This window comes from Crocodylus siamensis, chromosome 6 (genome assembly GCF_052110815.1).
Source record: "Crocodylus siamensis isolate JL-2025a chromosome 6, ASM5211081v1, whole genome shotgun sequence".
Taxonomy (NCBI): Eukaryota; Metazoa; Chordata; order Crocodylia; family Crocodylidae; genus Crocodylus; species Crocodylus siamensis.
Window position 1 is genome coordinate 62863753 of NC_143400.1, and position 23745 is coordinate 62887497.

Below are 23745 nucleotides of genomic sequence, written 5' to 3' on the forward strand. Positions count from 1 at the left end.
TGGGTAGGGTGGTAAATGAGAGAACTCAGAATGTAATGGGTTGACCAAGAAGTAGTCTCTGTGAGATCTTTGCAGACATGTTCTTGCTGAAGTGACCTATCTGGTTCTGAGCTAGGAGCTGCTTCTAGAAAAGACCTATGTGCCAGTTAATAAATGAGTAATAACCATGTTATATGTTGGCATCAGACATTTAGTGGTTTATTGTTATGTTGCTATTAAACAATTATAACAGCCCATCTAGTGTGCTAAACAGTTTAACAATAATTAAAATACTGTTTCCAATACTGTAGATGGAAAGGTGTCTTGGCCATCTGGATATATTTTTAATCCCTAAATTAATGTCTGAATTCTAATGGAGGAGGGGATCTAAGAAAAATAATTAGAATTTTTGGTGTGCTCCACACAACAGAGTGATGCATACCAGGGCTGTCAATATCCTATTGTCTATTCTGTTTTCTGTAGGTTGTTATACTGATCTCATCACTGTAGAAACTAAGCATCTTCCATGAATGCCTTATAATGTGACTATCATCTTACCTGTTGTGAGAGGTCCCCCTCCTCTCTCTCTCGAGGGAGAATTGTGAAATGTGGAGAAGAGGATATATTAAATATTATTTTGGAGGTTACCTCTTGCAGCTCTAGCTCAAATCTCATGTGGAATAAGTTAAGGTATGTCTCTACAAGAATACCCACATTCACTTTAATCTGACTAGTAGAGGTAACAACAGCAGTGCAGACATGGTGGCATGGACTTCAGCCTTCTGGTTGGGAATCCTGTATGTTCACTTCAGGCTAACAACCCAAGTACACATACAGGATTCCCAACCAGCTTGTACAGCTCACACCAGTGTCCGTCTGTCCACCACACAAATTCACTAATACCGTTGCCAGACCTGCTTGATAAAAGTGAGTGTGGGTATGCTGATAGCAACAACACTGTTTTTGTTATATAGAGATGTATTGTAAAGTTTCTGGGGAGGGACGGAATCTTTCTATGTATGCATATGTGTACGTACAGCATCTTCCAGTATAGTGGAGTCTTTGGGTACTGCTGAAGTACAAATAATAGTGCAATAACAGAAACTCTGTATTTCATAGTTTCAGAGTTTTATCATTGGTAGGGTTGGAAGGGACCTGAGCAGATCATCAAGTCTGACCCCTTGCCCTGGGCAGGAAAGAGCACTGGGGTCAAATGATCCTGGCCAGGTGTTCATCCAGCCTCCTTTTGAAGACCCCCAGGATAGGACCGAGCACAACTTCCCTTGGAAGTTGGTTCCAGATGCTAGCTGCCCTGAGATTTGGCACCTCTGAAAAGAAACTGCTTGGTTTACCCAGCTGTTCAAGTATGGAGTTAGGTTCACAACATTAGGCACGAACAGTTAGGTCCTTAGTTGCACTAAACCGTTTGATGCAAGTAACATAGAGCTGGAGGCCCCTTTTACTTTAAGAAGAAAAACTGCAGGTAGAGAGACCAGGCAATGGCAAAGCCCTGCTGCCCAGGCAGGAGAGAGGCCCACCCAGGTAAAGGGTTACAGCTTTTGTTTGTGAGCAGATCTCTATCTAGCTTGGGCTGGTGGCAAGGGAATAGCCAGCTAGAGACCAGTGGCTACCACAACTTACTATCAGTACCGTAGCAAGGAAGTTTGGTGCTGGTGTTAGAAATGCGCAGCTTGCATCTTGCACCTGATAAGAAAGAAATACTGCCCAAGGCTCCTTTCTCCCCCGGTCCCACCTTAGCCTTTCTCATGCTGATTGGAGAAGCTGGAATTCAATTGACTGTGGCTTTGGGGTATGAACTTTTGGCAAACTGTTGTAGTTTCTGGGCATGCTTAATAAGGTGTTACATATTAACCCCTCTGCCCGGCATACTTAAGTAGCTAATTATACTATACATGCGATGTATGTAATGATGTAACTACATGTATGCTTGTATGAAACGGAAGTAGCTGTAAGAGTTCCGGTGTCTGCACACGTGCTCAGGAGAGAGAAGATAAATTCCACTTGCAAACACAATTAGTTTGTCAGAAGCTGATTTGGGCATCAATGCCCCACTCTGACCTTGTTTGCAAACGAATACATCCTTTTGTACCGGCTGATGTTTGTGTGTCTGTGATTTTTGCGGGCCTCCAAAGAAACGAACCACTTTTTGCAACACTGGGGCAAGCCTGCAGTGGCAGTCACCCTCACACTTTGCGCAGATCTGGGGGGCATGTGCCCTCCCATGCTTGCCTGGGAGTGCACACAGCGGCAGGAGCTGCCCTCCCCCTGTCCTTGCGCCCCACGAAATGAGCAATTCATGGCTCCATCCTGTGCCCTCCCCTGGCTGGGCAGTGCCTGTTGGTGCCCCTTAACTTCGGTGCCCAGGGCAGTCGCCCCATTCACCCCTCCCCTGCCTTGCTACAGTACTACTTATCATAGACCTGGCAGCACACAAACCAAGGGCAAAGTGACTCCAGCAGCAGGAGGCTGCTAGGGCAGCAGTTCTAAGTTGCCACAGCACCCAGGCTTTAGGCCCTGATGAGGAACCCCTGCAGGTGGTTAGGGAGCCGCCTGACCAGAAGGGAGCCAGGCTTGAAGCATATAAGCCAGGGCCTGAAGTAGGCAAGTAATCTAGCCCTGCAAGTTGCTGGATGAAAAGCTCTAGGCCAGGAAGGCTGTAGGGCAACACCAGGCTGATTTTAGAGCTGCTCTAAGGACTGCTAGCTGTATGCTGGTGTCTTACAGAGGAACACAGTCCCTGTAAGGGGTAAGGGGAAGCCTTGCTGCAGACGGCGAGCTATTGGTATCATTTGCTACGCCTAGAGCAGGTTAAGTTTGTTATGGCCAGTGTGCGCTCATTCTGTGTGTTACAGTTTACAACAGGTAGTTTGGGAGTGCTTGAAAGGGGAGTGAATGGAGGTCACAGTGGGATACCTGGGGGTTTAACCCACAGTGGGGCACTTGAAAGGTGTATTGGTAGTTTAACCTACAATGAGGTACCAGGGGCATGCCAGTGTTTAGAGCCCAGCCAAAGGCCCTGATTCAGGGCATGCCAGAGGTTTAGGCCCAGAGAAGAGTTTAAAGCCCAGAGAGGAAGAAAGAGAGCCTGAAGCCTCGCTGGGCAAGCGTCAGGAAGGGTGGAGCCAGGGCCAGGGTGTCCTGTGCACAAAGAAGGCAGACGCAAGGGCCAGGGGTACCCAGGTGCCAAAGCAGGCTCAGTAAGTGTATTGCCTAGGATAGGGCAAGGACAAAGCCAGATTAGGCCTTCAAGGGCTAGAAACCAGGTCAGGCACAGTGGCCCAGCAAGAGAAAAGGGACTGAGCCTGGGAAGGCTGAGACTCCAACAAGGGTATAAAGGCCTGAGGTGGCCTGCTGTTGTGTTGGGGCCAAATGCCTACCGAAGCCATTAATTGCCAACTTCTGTGAGGCATGGATGTGGTGTAAAGGGTAGTCAAATAATGTAATTAGACCTTAAGGCTAAGAGCAGAGATGCCTGAGCTCAGAAGCCGGAGATCAGGCTTGGGAAGTTCTGGGACAGCCTCCCTTTTTCTAAACAATAATACTATCAAGGTGTGGTAAGAGAGTGAAACGGGGATTAGCAAAGGCTGCGGGGGCTCCAGGGGCATCATGGCCACCTCTGGAGTGGAACCCCATTACAGTGCACGTAGGAAAGTCCAAAGGTGCCACTTTTGGTGGTCCTGATCCAGCTGGCCTTGTCTCTGGAATAAGCTAAAGTGTCGCATCGTTGTTCTGTCTGCCAGTTACCCCCAGTAGCTGGAACTGACAGCTGTATGATACAGCTCGTTTCAGGGACATTTTATGTGAACAGAGATAAATGGTGTGTCCACACATGCAGGCATGTGCGCTTGCAGAAGCTCCAATAGAAATGGTGCAAATTTGAGCTAGGGATTTTTGCCTTGGAGCATGTGCCCTTATATGCACTTTGGTGTGGGGCAAATTGTGCCGCTTGGGCAAAATAATCCTTCCTGGCTTGTCCTGGATTGCATCCAGGGGGAGCTAGAGCCCTGGGCCAGCACTTATGCTGTCTCCAGCCGCCCTGTCCTGGCCCCATCAGCACAAAAAGCTGCCCTGTCAAGTAGCTCAGGGCTACTAGCTTTCAGGAGCTTTTGGGACCCAGCCAATTGGTACCTGGGGACACTACGCCTTGGGCCAGCTGGACTGCTGGAGTTTCCTGCACACTTTACCCACTGCAGCAGTCTGGTAGTGGGGACTGCTGCCTGGCTGTGACCTGCTGTGCACCAGCCAGACCCAGATGGGGACTACACAGCCAGCTGGCAGTGGACTGTGGCCTTTGTGCAGCCCTAATGCTAAGTGTGCCCCCTGCCCGGCCATCTGGGCAGCTATCACCCAGAAGATGTTCTGGGTGTGGTAGCCTGCTTTGAACTGTCAAAGCATGTCCTCCTGGCCCCAATTGGCCAGGAGGTTGGCCACAGCCAGATGGGTCCAAGGTACCAGCTCTGAGCAGGCAGGGTCCTGCAACTGGCCTCCCTAGCAGGAATTCTGGTGCTCCCTATTTGAAAACTGAGAAATCCCTAACAAAAGAAATCCCAAAGTCACTCTGTAAAACACCCCAAAATCCATGTTCCTCTACAATTTAAAACAAATGAACAAAAAATATATAATAGGTGTTTGACATAGTGCAAGAGGCATGTGCGGGCTCATCTGGATGTGCCCAAAGGCTCCTCCTAGCTGATTCTACCCCCTCTTCCTTTCAGGATGTAGCTTAACAAGTCACAGTCTCCATATAGAGCGAGAAGAATTAACCAGCAAGCTTCCTGTAGAGTTCCAAGACCTGCTAATTGGTACGAGGCAAACAAAGGAATCCTGTAAATATAATACAAATGCCTAAAATGGAGTTCCTGGCCCAAGGAGCTCACTGTTCAGACAGCAGAGATGCAAACATTTGTGTCACTAGCCATTTTTATGGATCCAGAAGGCTTGGGAGATCCTTTTGAGTAGTTGTGGGAGAAATGGATTTTTGGAAGGAATAGAATAAAGAAAGGGAGAATATCTGGAATTCTTTCATCGGGCACCCAACATAAGAACAGGCAAGGATAAAGGCACAAGGGCCAGAGTGAGATGGAGAATGGCAGGCCCATTGGGAGGAAGGGGTAGGAGAAAGATAAGGCGGTTGGAGAGAAATGATGACAATAGAGGTGTTATGGAGAAGGAGTCACAAAGGGTTGCAAAGCTGAGGATCAAAAGCACAATCTTTATGTGAGAGGCCAGTTAAAGGAACTCAGAGGGGAGGGTGGGAATGAGCAGTATAAAGGAGAAAGAGAAGCAAGAGCTTCTGGTCAAATACCAGGTTTGTGAAACAAAGCAAACTTGCTCTCTGAGCAGGTTCTTTAGAGCTCTCCACCTCGTGTTACCTATAGTCCCATCTCCTCAGTATTCAGGTGCTTTGCCCACAAGAACATGACTCACAGGGGTTTTCTATCTATGTCGTTTTAGCTTAATTTGCTTTCTATACTTATTAGCAAAAAAAATTTCCCAGAGTTGGTGCCTATGTCAACATCCATTAATTGGGTTAATGAATTGCTAAGGGAAATACCCAGTGGAAAATAAGCAGAGCACACGCATTTGAGAGTTCCTCGGGTCATAGCTGTTGCTTTATAAGAAGGTTGTTCATGGCCAATACGATCAAATTGCTGCAGCAGACTTTCTGACGTACATCAAGTGAAGTTTCTAGCAAACTTGACTGTTGATCTAAAAATGGCAAGCTTCAACAGCAAGACCTTGGTCTTGTTTGTTTTGGTGGGGCTGCTGTTCCTTTTCTGGACTGCTGAGGGTGAGTAATCTTTGTTTTTGGTTCCTCCATGCATGTGGCCTCAAATATCCCTCTGGTTCCTAGCAATTCTGTTGATTTGACCTCATGAAAGTAGGAGCAGGTTTCTTCAAACACTACATGGTTGTGCAAAGTTGGCTTCCTCTTCCTCTTTACTTTTATTTTGTAACAAATGTATTTTTCTTGAAGAGCCAGAGAAACCTTTTCCTCCATAGACTAGACAATGATTTTTTGCAAACTTTCTAGGGAAGTTCTCAGTCCCATTCTGTGCATCATTTGGGGAAGAAGAGGGGAGGATACTGACTAGTTTTTGTGTTTAATTAATTCTAGTCATTGCTGGTAACACCAGCACAGTAGTTGAAAGCTGTGGGTATATCTGGTGCTATTTTTGCTTTTGTTACATTTTTCCCCTAATGATCCTCTCAAAGAACACTCTAAATGCTCCAGTTCTGATTTACTTTCATGAGTAGAAGACTGTAACAGTCTTAGTTTGAGGTCTTTGTCTGAAACTGTTTCCCACATGCAGAATTAGAGTGCTTTTCTGAGAACTATTTTTGTCTGTTCTAGCACAAAGCAACCAAGATTGCTGCCTTTCCTACACACGTGCTGCACTGCCTCTTTGGGCCATAACTGGTTATACACAACAATCATCAAATGAAGTCTGTGATGTTAATGCTATCATGTAAGTTACCAGAAGAAAGACTGATACAGATACATGTTTTTTGCCATGATATAACTATCTTTAAGCTGGTAGAAGCAGTCAGAGAAATGTGTTTCTTTACACAAACTATAATCTATACAATTCCTTTAGTGTTGATATTAAAGCTCTTTCTATAGCACAAAAATTAGGGAAAGACTCTTAACTAGCTCTCTCACAGTTGGTGTACCTACTCACGTGCTTTTCTAAGGAGCTATTTAGTCTACTCCACAGTAAAGTGACACCATCTACACATGCACTGGTATTGGGTCACAGTAAACTAATTAACTCCACCCTAAGATTGTACTGTTGGACAGTACTATCTTAAGATTGAGCACTTTACTGTGCTGAAATGCATGTGTAGACACTGACCAGAGATGTAAATTGTGCCCAGTCAGCCCAGCTAGCTGGGATCTGTTCTGCCCTGGTGCAAATAGCTGTGATTCTGGGTGCACATATAGATGCCGCATATGTAAATACACCCAGTACCCGTATACTAAAGTATGAGTGTTTTGTAGTGCTAAACATTACTGGAAAATCCAAGAAATGGCAAAAACACTGTCTGTTGGTAACATAAGGCAGATTGTATCCCTGGAGAGTGAATATTTGAGAAATCATAATTCTTGTTTTGAGCTGTTCTTTCACTATTAAATATAAAATTATGCTTTTTGTGTGGAGCTGCCATAAATAACCCTTTTTGTTCTATTGCATTATTGTTGTGTTAAATGTAACTTTCTAGGTGTTTAAAAAAAAAGTGCTCTCCTAGTGATTTTTTTTCTCATCTTTTTTTCCTTCCAGTTTTCACACAAAGAGTGGGATAAGAGCATGCACAAACCCAAAAGCCAAGTGGGTGAAGAAACTTCTTCTCTTACTGAGGTAGGAAGGCTTTCAAATCCAACAGCCTGCCCAAACTTAAGCATGAATAAGTATCCACAGACAGAGGATGTTATGTTAGCTGGCTATGTTAGCTGGAAGTCATGTAAGAGGTTGGTTTGAGTTGCATCATAGTTGTTGCCTATGAAAGCTCATGTCTCCTATCCACACATACTGCATGACCTAAGCTCTTACGTAGAATGCACAAAGCAGATGCTGACTCTGTGCTTTTGAAAATATGCAATTTTCTTCTATTTTTCTCCTGGAGAGAAGAGGGTATTGGAAGCATGTTTGTTTCAGAGTTCCTCTGTGGGAAGATGGGGTGGATGTTCCATTTGTCCCTCACCCCATATAGGGTAATGACATAGGCTGAAATTGGTGTGGGGAGGGGAAGAGAAATTTCAGATAATTAGACAAATTTATTGCTGATATGACTTGATACAATGCTACTGAGCTCCATGGAGCTGCACCTGCTTATACCAGCAATGAATTTGATACTGAAGAGGGTACTGATGCTCATCCATGGTTTGTTTTTGTTTTTTTTAAAGCAAAAGGCTCAAGAAGATGTCAAATTAAGATGGTTTCTGAAACTGGAACTAAACACACAGAGGTGATCTGCAGAACCTACACTAGGTTAGGATATTCTCTTGTACACTGTTGTGTGCTGACTCTACACCTATTCCTGGCTTTTTTGGGACCATTTAATTACTTGCATTTGATTCATATTGCATCATTTATTTGCTTGAATTGAGCATTCTGTAAGTTGCTTTTGTTTGCTATCACTTTCATTACTGTGTACAGTCAAATACAATGTACAACAGGTTGGGTACTGTGTCCCTTTTGGATTCAGTGCACAGTGTATTGTTTATGAACATCAGCTTAAATAAAACCAGATATTCTATTTTGTTTCTTCATTCTCTTTTGTTTAGACAAAAAAAAATCTTTAATTTCTAGTATCGCTCAAAAATTACATCACCCAACAGGGATACTTAGTATAAAGACAATGGGTGAAACTTGGAGTGTTTTTTGTATTTATAGAACACATGTGACCGAAGGAAAAAGTGGAGACTTAATATGATGGTGAAACATTCTTCTAGCACCCACAACTTACTTATTCAAATTCATTTTATACCTCTGAAAATAAAACAGATTTTTGCCCATAGGCATTCAGATAACTGTTCTTTTGCTCTGGAACTTTACTGTTTAGGGCTAGGAAGCCATAACTGAAAACATAATACATAGTCTTAGTTACACTGTTGCCCCAGGGAGTGAATATTATAGCACAGAAATCCCCAGAAGAGTAGGTGCTTTCTAGTTATTCCATACAAGAACTTGTTCTCAGCATGCTTTTGAGAACAAAGGAAGTTTCTTTATCTCTTACCCTAGGAAAATAATGTGCACACAAAGCAGTTCAGGAATAGGGAAAGCACATCGAATTTTTTTTACATGTTGGCAATGTCAGCTGACAATGAGTAAACACAGACATGGAGGACACCCTCCATCACTATGGAGCAGGGCAGGCCTATGAGGAGAGGCTACGGGACCTGAACCTGTTCAGCCTCCACAAGAGAAGGCTGAGGGGGGATCTAGTGGCCCGTTACAAACTGGTCAGAGGGGACCAGCAGGCACTGGGGGAGTCCCTGTTCCCCCGAGCACCGCCAGGAGTGACCAGGAATAACGGTCACAAGCTGGCAGAGGGTAGGTTTAAGTTAGATATCAGGAGGCGCTACTTCACAGTCAGGGCCGCTAGGGTCTGGAACCAGCTTCCAAGAGAAGTGGTGCTGGCTCCTACCCTGGGGGGATTTAAGAGGAGGCTAGACGAACACCTTGCTGGGGTTGTTTGACCCGGGTACTCTTTCCTGCCATGGCAGGGGGTTGGACTAGATGATCTACACAGGTCCCTTCTGACCCTAGAAACTATGAAACTATAAAGGTGGTCCCTGCAGCAGAGAGTTAAAATACAGCTTGTGTATACCCATTTCATGCACAGAAGACCTTTTGCTCTTAACCAGGCTAACTCCTGAGAGCTAACATTCACATAAAGAAGTATAAGAATTTCCTACTTTTCTTTTACTAGTTCTCCATTAGGCATGTTCATTCTGTCTAAACTGGTACAGTTGGATGCCCAACATTTCATTTCTTGCTTGGTAGAATAAAACACATTTTTATTCTCAGGTGGATGTCTCACATGCATCCTCTGGGTGTTCACTTCTTGTCTACTTTTAAGCTTCTGGAACCTGGACAGGCCCTTAGTCTAGATGGCAGGTGACTGATGCCTCCTGACTCTGGAGGACACCAGCGGCTGATCTGCTGACCGCAGAAGCGTGCCGGCAAAACCAGAAGTGCCACCAGCACTCCCTACTCCCCAGCCAGTGAGGGCCAATTTCAGGGGGGGCACGTTTCCCTCTCCCTGCCTGCCCCTACATGTTGCCTATAGTCTATATTCTGCTGTGCAGGCTAAGAGCTGGTATTAGTTGAAACCATCTTTAGTAGCTTATACTAGGAGTAAGGGTCTGCACTAAGCTTGAGACCCTCTAGGTTCAGCTGTGCTTGATTTGCCCCCACAGGCTACAGGATATGAACCCAGTACTCTTAAGAACCATCTTGGTGGTTCACTGCTTCCCTGGCCTGCAGCTGTGCTTTGGCCTATGCCTGTCTCTGAGCCTTGTATCACATTCTGGTTTCTGTTTAGCTCCCAACTCCTGCTCTGATTCCCCCTATTTCTTGCACTGGCTTTTGACCTCTGGCTACTAACCCTGGTCAGATGCTGGTTTCTGTCTCTGGTTTCTGACCTATACCTTAGTTTTTGTCTTTTGCTTGTTTCCCTTGCCTTGGACCTCTCAGTATAGTGTTGATTATGGCTTCTGACTCTGGATTTTAGGTTGGTAGGTAGATGGTGCTGACTCTGACTCTGTCCTATAGGTTCATGACACTGTATCTCTATTGGGATAGAAGGCCTATGCTTCAATTCTGAAAAACTTCTATGACCTGTTTGGAACTTAACAACTCTTTTGATTACTAATCTCATTTATTGGGTTTTTTGTTTTTTTTTGGTTTTGTTTGTTTGTTTTAAAGTTACAGCTTCTGGTATCTTTATGATTGCATGAGAATCTCAGCTTGTGTTTTTAAAAAGCTGCTTTCTAGCTATCTTGACTGCACAGGAAAAAATATAAACAAACTTGTGAGTGAAGTTCCTGTATGTGAAGAAGTTCCTCTGTGTTCCTTCTGTGAGTGGGATTATATGGGAAGATACTTGTAGATTTTGATTAATAATAGGACACTGACCAAAGACCTCTGCAAAAAGGAAGAAATTAGTTAATGCAGCATAAGCACTTGGGAGATGTACAGTATGATCTTATCTAAAAATCTGTCTCCTAATTTAGTTTTGGACAATAGAAATGATCCAGCATACTTCCAATCCTGAAGATACCAGATAACAAACTATGAAGAATCCTTAAATAGATAAAGAGCTCATCAAGTATTAACACAAACACTCTTCAAGTGTGACTAAGTAGGTTTTTTAGCTATTCAGATAAATTGGACGCTGTTAGAAATATCCAAGTGACCTACAGAAACACTCTCGCTGTTTCTAACAGCACCTGGTTGGATAATGATCTCTATGAATTGACTGGTCAGCCAGTTAAGTGAAGTGGTGTTGGTAGAGAAGGTTATGTGCATGTGCTAAAATTGAGAGAAAGTTATCAGTTTCCGTGTCAGAACCCAGCCAGGGCTAGAGGCTGGAGCTGCCGCTACCGCCTGGCCCAGGCAGGTGCTCAGAGCCCGAGCTGGAACCATGGCAAAGGTAAGGGGGCATGGCATACACCAGAGAGGGACAAGTGACAGGGGGAAAGGCCCTGAGGGAGAAGGTGGCAGGGGGACAGCCATGGGGGAAGATGGCTGTCAGGGGGACAAGGGACATGGGGGTAAAGGTGGTGAGGGAGATTGCCTGTTTTCCTCTACCACTACTTTCCCTTTGACATGGGTAGAGAAGAAGAATTGAAGAGGACCCTCCAATAAGGAGATTCTGGACAAAGGCTGATTAAAATTAAAACACATTTTGAATATGGGCCAGGCAAGCATCTAACAAAATAGTAATTTCATAGACATTTGGACTGGAAGGGACCCCGGAGGATCATCGAGTTCAGCCCCCTGCCCCAGGGGCAGGAAGTCAGCAGGGATCATAGAATCCCAGCAAGATAAGCATCCAAATGTGTCTTGAAGGCGTTCAAAGTGGGTGTTTTGAACCACCTCCAGAAGTAGTCTGTTCCAAACCTTGGGGGCCTGGACAGCAAAGAAGTTCTTTCTTATGTCCAGCCTGAACCGGGCACAGTGGAGTTTGTGACCATTCGATCTTGTCATCCCTTGGGGGGCTCTGGTGAACAGATGTTTCCCCAGATCCTGATGAGCACCCCGATAAACTTATAGGTGGCCACCAGATTGCCCCTGAGCCTGCGCTTTTCCAGGCTGAATAGCCCCATTGCTCTCAGCCTCTAATCATAAGGTCTGTTTCCTGACCTCTGATCATGTGCATGGCTCTCCTCTGCACCCTCTCAAGTTTCTCCACATCCATTTTGAATTGTGGATCCCAAAACTGGATGCAGTACTCCAGCTGTGGCCTCACCAAGGCTGAGTACAGCGGGAGAATGACGTCCCGGGATCTGCTTGAGAAGCACCTATGGATGCAAGACAGCGTTTTGCTCACTTTACTAGCCACAGCATCACACTGAAGGCTCATGTTTATCTTGTGGTCAACCGTGACCCCCAAGTCCTTTTCATCTGTAGTGCTAACCAGCATAACCTATAAGCATGGTGCAGGTTTTTCCTCCCAAGCTGGAGAACCTTGCACGCCATCAGGTTCTTGTCCGCCCATTTCATGAGTCTGTCCAGATCTCCTGGATCACCCTCCTATCCTCAGGTGTGGATGCTTTACCCCAAAGTTTGGTGTCATTGGTGAACTTGGTCTGTCCGCTTCTGACACCAATGTCCACACCATAGATGAAGATGTTAAACAGTATGGGCCCTAGGAGAGAGCCTTGTGGGACCCCACTGGTCATAGGGCACCAAGGCAATTGGCTCCCATTGACCACCCCCTCTGAGTCCTACTGCGGAGCCAGTTCCCCAGCCAGCAGAACATGGTGACGTCGAGGCCGCAGTTAGCCAGTTTAGTCGAGAGGTGATTGTGGGATACCAGATCAAAGGCTTTTTTAAAGTCGAGGTATACGACGTCGATCTCTTCCCCCTTGTCCAGGTGATAAATTACCTGGTCATAAAAGGAAATGAGATTGGTCAAGCAAGACCTACCCACAACAAACCCATGATGGCTATCCCTCAGGATATTGCCTTTAGCTAGTCTGTTAAGGATGGCCTCCTTGATAACCTTTTCCAAGACCTTCCCCAGGATAGAGGTCAGGCCCATAGTTTGCCGGATCTACTTTCCTCCCTTTCTTGAAGATAGGCACCACATTGGCCTTATTCCAATCTTCAAGCACTTCATCAGAGCGCCAAGAGCTCTCAAAGATCTGTGACAGGGGCTGAGCTGTGATGCTCGCCAGCTCCCTGAGTACCCTTGGGTGTAACCCATCAGGACCGGCTGACTTGAAGGTATCCAGCCTGTTGAGGTGTTCCTTCAGGAGGCCAGCTTCGATGGAGGGCAAGGAATCTCCCTCACTCGGGCCTCTCTGACCCATAGTGGGCAGGGCCATCCCATGGAACTAGTGAAAAACTGACGCAAAGTACCCATTTAGCAAGTTCTTTTTTTCCGGTGCATCAGTTGTCAGTTGCCCCATCTGGTTTAGCAGGGGTCCAATGTTGCTCTTGCTTTTCCTCCGGCTCCCCACATATCTAAAAAAGGACTTTTTATTTTCTTTGATATTTGTAGCTAGCTGGAGTTCCATCGCAGCCTTGGCTTTCCTGATTTGCTCTCTGCAAGTCTGGACTAAAGCAGAGTATTCCCCCTTGGTGGTGGTTCCAGTCTTCCATCCTTTGTAGGTCTTCCTTTTAGGACACAGGAGTTCTGCCAGTTCCCTGGAAAGCCAAGGAGGCTGCTGTGCCCTTTTGCTGTCTTTCCTCCGAGACAGGATGGACTTTGCTTGCGCATCCAGGATTGCTCCCTTGAGGAGCAACCACTCATCCTGAACTCCCCTCCCCTTTGGGTTGTGGCCCTTTAGGGGCTCACTGACAAGCCTCCTTAGCTTGTCAAAGTCAGCTTTCCTGAAGTGGAGGACTTCTGTATTACTGACTGGCTTGCCAGCTTTATGGCAGATGGCGAAGGTGATCAGTTCATGATCACTGTCACCCAGCTTCCCTTCGATTGTTAGGTTGCTGATTAGGTCATCCCCAGTTGCCAGTACAAGGTTGAGCAGTGCTTTACCTCTTGTTGGCCCGTAGACTTCCTGTGTCAGATAGAGGTCATCCACACATGAGAGAAAACTTTGCAACTGCTTAGATTTGGCCAAGCGCTCCTCCCTTGAGATGTCTGGATAGTTAAAGTCTCCCATGACAACCATACACTGGGATTGTGAGGCCTCAGCCAATTCTCTGGTGAACTCCTGGTCAAGCTCTTGACTCTGGGAAGGGGGTCTGTAGTAGACCCTCACCATAGTATCCCCTGTGCTGTGTTCCCCATGGATTTTAACCCAGAGGGTCTCAAGTCATCCACTGTGGGTGCCAATGTTGGCTTGCAGAGACGTGTAGCTTTCCTTGATATAGACAGCTATGCCCCCACCCCTTTTATCCACTCAGTCCCTCCTGTACAGGGTATAGCCATCTATACCCATGGTCCAGTCATAGGTGGAGTCCCCCCAGGTCTCCATTATCCCAATGACATTGTAGTTATTTGCATTTGGCAGGAGAACAAATTCCTCCTGTTTATTCCCCAGGCTCCTGGCATTTGTGTATAGACACACAAGTGTCCCCTTAGGGGCCCTTGCCTTGCCTACATTTTGTTCCAGGGCTGGGGCTCGGGTAGGATCCCTTATGTGCCTTGGCCCGCTGGCTTTGCAAGGGCCACTCAGTGGGCCAGCAGTGGCAGTAGTCCCCCCATTCCCTGGTGGGCTTAGTTTAAAGCCCGGTGGAGCAGGTCAGCCAGTCTAGCTGAGAAGAGCCTCCTCCCCAATGGCGAGAGGTGGAGGCTGTCCCTTCTCAACAGCTCGCTGCCTCTCTCCCCAAAGAGCGGGCTGTGGTCATGGAAGCCAAAGCCTTCCTGATGCCACCAGCACCGCAGTCTTTTGTTGACTACATGGATCCTCCTCTTCCTCCTCAGCCCATAGCCTGAGACTGGGAGGATCAAAGAAAACACCACCTGTTCCCCTAGACCCTTTAGCTCCACACCCAAATCCCTGTAGTGGGGTTCTCTTAAATTCAGGGTCATCTTAGATTCAAGCTAATATAGTAATATTAGTATTTAATAAAATCTAAATGTCCAAATAATATTAATCAAAATGGTCCTATGTAACTTGCTATTAATTATGTCTGTTAAAATGGCAGCAGTGTATGCATGCAACAGACTCCTGGAAATCTTAAGGTGTACTACATAGTAAATACAACAATGATAGTATATAGCTACATACTTCAAAGATTAGAGCCATGATTTACAAAACAGAAATGAAAAGGGCTTCTGAGGCTGAAGAAAACATGGGGAGGGGGAGGTTTAGGAAATAGTAAGTAGATGATCTTATTTATTGAGTGACCTTTTTTTTTAAGCCACTTTGGAAAAAGTTACTTGTAGCTATTTTTATTGACCAGACAAAACTAGGAAAGTAACATTTAGCAATGTGTCTGAGTCTTATGTACTTGAAAGGGCAGAACATGCAGATCAAGAAGGTTGCTAGAAACTCCCTAGCAAAAAGGCTCACTATACTCATGACTAATACAGCAGAAATAGAAGATTTTAAAAAGCCACTTCCTTTTAGCTCCATCTACCTTTTGGCCTGGCTTTTGTTTATTTAATTCAGCATACCACAGAGTGACCTACTTGAGAACAAGTGGGTCATGATTCAAGTTTAAATCAGGAAGCCTATAAACCACCTTCTTCTATTCAAAAAAATAGAAAAAAATGTTTGAGTAAGAAACACTTTCTTTTTTATCTTTCCTCTTAGAATAACACTTTGGCTTAAGAATGAGAGATTTTTGGAGTGTGTACTGTAGAGCATAAAAGAGTTGCGGGAACCTCAGGAAGATATTATTCATTATAGTTGTATTCATTTTGTTCTACATAGTTAAATTCAGTTGTTCTCACTACTTTAGCTGAGTTTTTATTGCAGCCTTTCAAAGGCATTTAAATGTTGACTGAGAAACATCCATCTTAACTTTTTGTAATGTTTACAGAACTGGTGCAGGCTTAAATGCAACAACAGTGGACAGGGAATAGTGGATTTACAAGTTAACTTTATACGGTGCTGATGACAATACTTTTGATCTACATGCTATACCAATTGATAACCCCATCCATAGATTAAAAACTGGTTTATAACTTGACAGGTGGCACGTCTACATGAGACATTTACTGTGCAGTAGACTAATTAGCTTTACAGTAAATGTCACATGTCTACACCTGAGCCCGTATTAGGCTTGAATAAACTAATAAACTCCACAGCAGGATGGTACTTTTAAATACAAGTACTATCTCCGCTGTAGAGTTTTTTTTTTTTGGTTTTTTTTTACTCCAAAGCAGTGCATGTGTAGGTGCTGCCCCAGCTGGCAGAGGCGCAAGGGTGCATTAGTGCGGGGCCTGCCTGCCAGTTAGCCCCACACTGCAGCACCCTCATGCCCCAGCCAGTCCCTCTGCAGCACTCTGAGACAGTGCACAGTAGTACCAGGCTGCGAGGCTGACCCCTGGGGCCCTCTGCCAGCCAGGGCTTCTCAGACACAGGTCAACGTGCTGTGGTACTGGGCACACACTCAAATGGTGTGCCTGGGAGCAAAAAACTCCAGAGCAATTAAGCTCCAGACTTTATTGCTTCTCATTAATAGCATGTGCAGTTGGTGAACTCAGACTGGTGGGGCAGTGGAACGCCCCACAGGAATGGTGGAGGGGGAGTGTTTGCAGCTGGCTGGGAGTGTGGCAGGGTGGGGTTGGGGGGGGTTGCAGCCTGCTGGGAGTGGGGGTGTTTGCAGCCTCCCTGCTACCAGCTGGAGTGCCCAGCTGGCTGCAAACCCCACCCCCCGTGGGATGTTCCACAGCGCCCCCGCCCAACTCCTGTGGGACGCTCCACCACCCCACCAGTCTGAATTCACCAGCCACACCTGATATGTAGATATGCCCAGGGTGTCTCAGCAACTTAGATTTCTTTCTGGTGTCAGTATTTTGAATTACACATAGTGAATGCGTCTTTCAAGTTTGCCATTCTTTTGGTATTTAATGTCTGCTCTCTGAGATTGCCAGGCAGAATGATTTTACAGTAGCCAGGACGACTTGCATCGCCCCTCTATATATTCTTTGGAAATTAGATTGTGGGGGAGGGGAGAAAGGTACTTACAGGTGGATCTCAGCAATAAATGGCAAACTTCTTTGACTAGACTTGGGACCGAACGGATGCCCACAGCTGTTTTGGCTGGACGTAGACTTCCCATTCCAAGGGCTAAAAGATGTTGCCCAGTCTGTCTAGGAGTTTTGGAACATACTATTCATAATGTCTTAGACTCTCCTCTATATAACAATGTAGGAGAAACTATTTATCATTGTTTTTGCAACAATTGACATACTTCTCAAAGAGAGAGAAATGAATATGGCTTCTCCAGCAGACAGATTCATATTTAGTAAACTGTCTTGCAATTTTTGCTTACAAGGCTGAAGTGATCAGAGTTAAACATCCTTTACTGTTGTTATGACCGATATACTTTATCACTTTGTTTTTACTGTGTTAATTGTGGACCTATGCACATTTTTATAGATTCATGATCTGATTTATTACCATATTTGTACTTGATTATTTTAATTCTAGGAATAGGAATAATACTTTTAGAATGGTTGGCCCAATTTTATTATTATATTTGCATTTCTGTTATTTTTGTTTAAATTTATATTATGGTTGTATGTCTGTTATGTTGTTTTTGGGACCATGGCTTTCAGCCAGAATCCTTAAGAAATTGAAATTGAATGTCTGTTCTCTGTGAGCATGTCTACACATTCATTAATGCACTTTAGGTAATGTGCACTAAATCTAGTACCTCTAGGTAGCATTTGAGTCTGCTGGAGTGTGCTAATTAGTGCGCTCCAGCCAGCCTCTTGTGTCTTGTGTATCAGTGTTCCCATGCTTGAAAATGGTCGTGGGGACACTTTAACTAAAGCTTATCAAATGTGCTTTAATAAAAGCGTCCCTGCCACCAGTTTGAAGCACAGGGATGCTGATACACAAGATGTTGCTCTTGGAGTAGCTCCAACTAAAGGTCCCTCCCCCATTAGCCCTAGAGCATGTATAAGAACACTCTCCATTTTGAAGTACAAGAAAAGTGCACATTAGCCTATTTTAATGTGCATTAGTGAAAGGGCACGTGTTTTTTTTCTGATGCCTTAATGTGCGTTAGGGTGTTTGAAGAGTTTTGATGGTTTTAAATAAATTTGTGTCATGCAGACTAAACTACATCCTAATGTAGTGTTTGCCATGTTGCAAATAGCAATGATGCAGCTGTCAGCTCGCTTCCCAGCCACAGGCTCCTCACTGCTCCTGCTTTCAGCAAGCTCCTGTGGCTGGCTGGATGCCTGAGGCCTGCTGGGAATGGACTGGCCTGCCCTGGGGAAGTGTGGGAAGATAGCAGGAGGGTGGCTGGGTTTGCTGGTGGCCAGAGTGGGTGACAGGGATGGTGCATGAAGGGCTGGAAGCTTAGGCTGGCTGGATGCTGCCCCTGCTCAGAAGTGCCTGATCCAATACTTCCCTGAGCATGCCTGGGCTTTCAGCACCCCATGCACCATCCCTACCACATTCTCTGGCCATCAGCAAACCCAGCCACCCTCCTGCTGGCTCCCTGCACTGACCCAGGGGCACGCTGGGTGTGCTGGTGGCTGGAGAAAGCAGTGGGAATGGTACATGAGGTGTTGGAAGCCTGGGCAGGCTTGGGGAAGCATTGGATTGGGTGCCTCTGAGCTGAGGTACCACCCAGCCAGCTAGCAGCCTGCCCAGGCTTCCAGCACCCCATGCATTGTGCCCATCACCAGCAAACCCAGCCACCCTCCTGCCACCTTCCCATGCTGCCCCAGAGCCAAGCTAGCCCATTGCCGTGTGGCCCCAGGCATCCTGCCAGTCACAGGCATCTGCTGAAGGCAGAAGTAGTGAGGGGCCCAGTGTTTTTTTGGGGGTTTTTTTTGGTGGAGTCTGCCTGCCCCTGTCCTGTGGCTGGGGGTGAGCTGCCAGTAGGCCGAGCAGACCATGAGCTGTGGGGGGGTCCCAGTCCTTCCCGCCACGGTGGTGGTGCCCCCTGGGAGGGCTGCTAATGGGCTGGGTGCTACCCCAGCTTGGGGTCGGGGAGGAGCTGGATTGGACTGGGTGCTGCCTCCGAGCTGGGGTAGCACCTGGCCTGCTAGTAGCCCACCTGGGTGGCCCCAGGGGGCACTGCCACCATGGAGGGAAGGATCAGGGCTGTTGGAATCTTCTCCCCAGGCCATGGGCAGGCTCTGGCTTCAATAAAATGAAACAAAACAAAGTGATTGGGCCCATAGACAGAAGAAGAAACTTTTTGGTGGGGGGCTGACTGCTCACTCATGCCTCCGCAGCAGGAGAGTCTGTGGTGGGAGAGGAAAGGGCCATGGGGTTGGAAGGAGTGGAGCAGGGGCGCTCCCCTGTTGGGGTGGGGTGTGGGATGGAGCTGTAGCTTGTCTGGGGGATGTGCAGGAAGGGGTGGCTCCCGTCACTGCATGTGCCCTGGAGGGCACAGGGGTCACATGCCCCTGTATCTGTGTGAGGCAGGGCAGACTGCCACAGCAGGCTGGCTTCTGGGGCAGTCCTGAGCTCTATTTGGTGGGTGGTGGCAGCTCTGGGTGGGGGGTTGGGGGTCTTAAGTTGAATTTTGAGGTGGCTGCAGCTCTGCTTGCCATAGCCTCCTCCTAGAACCACTGCCACACACACTGAGCACAGCCTGGCCAACCCCCTCCCCCTCCCCCCCCCCCTTCCCCCTCCCCACCAGGAAGAGTCTGGAGCCATCCTGCCCCCAGCCTAAAGGCAGAAGCCTGCTGTGCCCCATGCAGATCTGTGTCCCTCATGCCTCCCAGGGTGCATGTAGCAGCAGGAGCCGTGCCCTCTGGATGAGCCGCTCATGGCTCAGTCCCGCGCCCCACTGGCTGTGCAGCACCTGCCCCTCCCTGAGCCCCAGACTGACCCTGTCCCAGTCCCTCCCTCACCACTGCCTGTGTGCCCCTCCCTATTCCTGCTGCAGCTGCTGGAAGTCTCCAGCTGGGCTACCTTGTGGCCCCTACCACTGTCCTGCATTTGGGGGAGCTAAGCACCATTAGCCCCCCTCTTCCATCACCTATGATTGGGCCCCTTGCTGTAATGTAAGGTAAAAACTGAAATGGTAGGTTTAAATTAAAAACCCACCATTTCAATTTAGGAGGCACAGAATAAAACCATGAGGACATCCCTGTCACATGTACAAATGCCCTTAAAGTGCACATAGATGCACCTTCTGAGTACTAGATGGCATCAGTTTTGCCCCATTGTGTTCTGGGCTAAGCTTTCTTTTCTTAACGCTATATATACTGGTTGGCTGTTATCTTCCATCTCGGGGGAGGTTGCATTTTATGAGGCAATATGATTATAATACTAGCACTGATACAAGTTTTAATTAGCTGAGCTATATACAGGCAGTCCTCGAACTTTTGACACAATTGGTTCCTGAAAACTGCATCTTAAGTCGAAATGTTGTAACTTGGAACCAATTTGCTCATAAGAAACCATGTTATAAATATGGAATTGGTTCCTGAACCAAGGCCCAATACCCTATTTTCACCAAAAACACCCCAGAATTTTGTACTCAATCAATCAGCCAGGTCTGACTGCTCACATAGGTTCCTAGCCGAGATACAGGACCTCCATCTAACCCAGGAGGTGCACAGCCCCACCAGGGGAGATGCCTTGTTGGATCTGGCCCTGGCCATGGGCAATGAGCTGGTGAGGGGTCAGCAGGTGCTCGATCACTTGGGCAACAGTGATCATCGCCTGCTGGAATTCACCATTCAGCGCAACGTGGCAAAGGCCTGCAGCAAGGCTTCAGCCCTGGACTTCAGGAGGGCGGATTTCAATGAGGTAAGGAGAATATTTGTGGAGGCACTGAGTTCCTGGAGGGGAGAGGAGTCGGGTATACAAGAAGAGTGGTCGTTCTTTAAGGAGATGATCCTTCAAACCCAAAGGGAGGTAATCCCAACACGGATCAAAGGGGGCAAGACGGCACAAAAGCCCCACCCCAGCCCCAGCCCTGGAACAATCTGCAGTCCAGTAAAGAGGCTGGGGCCCCCAAGGGGACACTTGCTTCCCTGTACATAAATGCCTGGAGCTTGGGGAATAAACAGGAGGAACTTGCTTAACACAAATAATTACTATGTCATAGGGATAACGGAGACCTGGTGGGACTCCACCCATGACTGGACCACAGGTATAGATGGCTATATCTTGTACAGGAGAGATCGAGTGGATAAAAGGGATGGAGGTGTAGCTCACTATGTCAAGGAGAGCTAAGTGTCCCTGCAAGCTGATATTGGTGACCAGGGTGGATAACTGGAGGCCCTCTGGGTTCAAATCTATGGGGAACATGGCACAGGGGACACAATGGTGAGAGTCTACTACAGACCTCCCACCCAAAGTCAAGAGCTTGACCAGGGAATTGGCTGAGGCTGCATGCTTCTGGTCCATGGTTGTCATGGGAGACTTCAACTACCCAGACATCTCATGGGAAGAGCACTTGGCTAAATCTGAGTGGTTGCAAAGCTTCCTCTCATGCATGGATGACTTCTATCTGACACAAGAAGTCTATGGGCCAATGAGAGCTAAAGCGTTGCTCTACCTGGTACTGGTAACTGGGGACAGCCTAATCAGTGACCTAACAATCGAAGGGAAGGTGGGTGACAGCAACCATGAGCTGATCACCTTCATCATCTGCCGTAAAGCTGACAAGACAGTCAGCAATACAGAAGTCCTTGACTTCAGGAAAGCTGACTTTGACAAGTTCAGGATGCTTGTCAGTGAGGCCTTAAGGGACCGTGATCCAAAGAGGAGGGGAGTTCAGGAAGAGTGGTTGCTCCTCAAGGAAGCGATCCTTGATGCACAAGCTAATAGTATTCCATCTCAGAGGAAAGGCAGCAAAAGGGCACAGCAGCCCCCTTGGCTCTCCAGGGAAATAGCAGACCTCCAGCAGCTAAAAAGAAAGACCTACAAAGGATGGAGGATGGGATCCACCGCCAAAGAGGAATATTCCACAATGGTCCAGACCTGCAGGGAGCAAACAAGGAAAGCCAAGGCTGCAACTGAACTCCAACTAGCTACAAATATCAAGGATAATAAAAAGTCCTTTTTTAGATATGTGGGGAGCCGGGGGAAAAGCCAGGGCAACATTGGACCCCTGCTAAACTAGAAGGGACAACTGACAACCAATGCCCAGGAAAAAGCCAAACTAATAAATGGGTACTTTGCGTCGGTCTTTCATCAATCCCACGGGACGCCCCTGCCCATTACGGGACAGGGAGGTCTGGGTGAGGGAGATTCCTTGCCCTCCATAAATGCTGACCTTGTGAAGAAACACCTTGAGAGGTTGGACACCGTCAAGTCAGCTGGCTCGGACAATCTACACCCCAGGGTACTCAAGAAGCTGGCTAGCATCATAGCTCAGCCCCTGGCATGGATCTTCGAGAACTCCTGGTGCTCTGGTGAAGTGCCTGAAGATTGGAAGAAGGCCAATGTGGTGCCTATCTTCAAGAAAGGGAGGAAAGTGCATCCTGCAAACTACAGGCCCATCAGCCTGACCTCTATCCCAGGGAAGGCCTTAGAAAAAATCATCAAAGAGGCCATTCTTAACAGACTTGCTGATGGCAACATCCTGAGGGACAGCCATCATGGGTTTGTTGCGGGTAGGTCTTGCTTGACCAATCTTATTTCCTTTTACGACCAGGTGACCTATCACCTGGACAAAGGAGAAGAGATTGATGTTGTATTTCTTAACTTCAGAAAAGCCTTCGATCTGATATCTCATGATGACCTCTTGGCAAAAATGGTCAACTGCAGCCTTGGGTCCATCACGATCCGCTGGCTGGGGAATTGGCTCTGTGGTTGGACCCAGAGAGCGATGGCTGATGGAAGTCAATCGTCATGGTGCCCTGTGACCAGTGGGGTCCTTCAAGGCCCTGTCCTTGGACCCATTTTGTTCAACATGTTCATTCATGATGTGGACATTGGAGTCAGAAGCTGACTGGCCAAGTTCACTGATGATACCAAATTTTGGGGTAAAGCATCCACACCTGAAGACAGGAGGGTGATCCAGGCTGACCTTGACAGCCTTAGGAAATGGGCAGATGAGAACCTGATGGTGTTTAACACCAAAAAATGCGAAGTTCTCCACCTTGGGAAGAAAAACCTGCAGCATCCTTATAAGCTCAGCAGTGCTACGCTGGCTAGCATTACAAATGAAAGGGACCTGGGGATCATGACTGACCACAAGATGAACATGAGCCTTCAGTGTGATGCTGTGGCTAGTAAAGTGAGGAAAATTCTGGCTTGCATCCTGTAACAGGGAATCCTAGCCCTGTTACTAAGAGACAGGGTGGTCTCTTCAAATCCAGAACCTTCCAGTCATGGCTGGCCAGTCAAGTAGGGGTTAAGGCTCAAGCCCTGCCGGCCGGTCAGGTGACAGGAAGAGGAAGGCCAGGATCCTACAAATGGCAAGTGGAGAAGGCCAGAGGGGCAGCAGGGAGGTGGGCTCCCAATGACCACAATGCCGCAGCTGCAGCTTCTGTTGGAAGACTACACCATGCTGTGAGCCATCCTCATGATCATCTAAAGTAAGTAGGCATGTTGCTGTCTTGTTTCTGTATTATAATTTTTCCATTATATGGCCTTAGAAGCCTGTGTTTTGTGTTGAATGTTAAAACCGGTGGTTTGGGTGAGGCTATTTGGGGAAGGAGGAGGCCTCAGTGGGGGCCCACTGCAGTAAGGGGACCCCAGCACCAGAGAAGGCACAGTATTTTGGGGTGAGCAGACCCCAGTGCCACAGAGGGTGTAGGAGCCTGAGTGAATTTTTTTTTTTGAGAGCTAGAGCCTGGAAGTCAAACCCTGATTATTGGGGTTTTTTTTGACTGACAGGCCTAGCTGGAGAGAGAAGGGGTAGGCCCACAGTGGGTAAGACCCCAACATAAGGAGGAATTTACAAATACCATCTGCGAGGCTTGGGCTGTGGTGTAGGGGAGGAACGG

The 23745-nt window shown here is 47.1% G+C and overlaps 1 protein-coding gene across 1 annotated transcript; it reads left to right on the top strand.

Annotated features, from left to right (window-relative positions):
- The first annotated feature begins 5622 nt into the window (after positions 1 to 5622).
- LOC149862906 (C-C motif chemokine 20-like) lies at positions 5623 to 8246 on the top strand. Its single transcript, XM_090053288.1, has 4 exons — positions 5623 to 5791; positions 6356 to 6470; positions 7284 to 7361; positions 7907 to 8246. Exons 1-4 carry the CDS (start codon positions 5716 to 5718, stop codon positions 7932 to 7934), a joined length of 297 nt encoding a protein of 98 aa, XP_089909414.1. The 5' UTR covers positions 5623 to 5715; the 3' UTR covers positions 7935 to 8246.
- The last annotated feature ends 15499 nt before the right edge of the window (positions 8247 to 23745 follow it).

Excerpts from the sequence above, each read along its gene's own strand:
- LOC149862906 (XM_090053288.1), top strand. The coding sequence starts at position 5,716 with ATGGCAAGCTTCAACAGCAAGACCTTGGTCTTGTTTGTTTTGGTGGGG. Across the intron at positions 5,792-6,355 it reads CCTTTTCTGGACTGCTGAGG|CACAAAGCAACCAAGATTGC; the intron begins GTGAGTAATCTT and ends TGTCTGTTCTAG. Across the intron at positions 7,362-7,906 it reads AAACTTCTTCTCTTACTGAG|CAAAAGGCTCAAGAAGATGT; the intron begins GTAGGAAGGCTT and ends TTTTTTTTAAAG.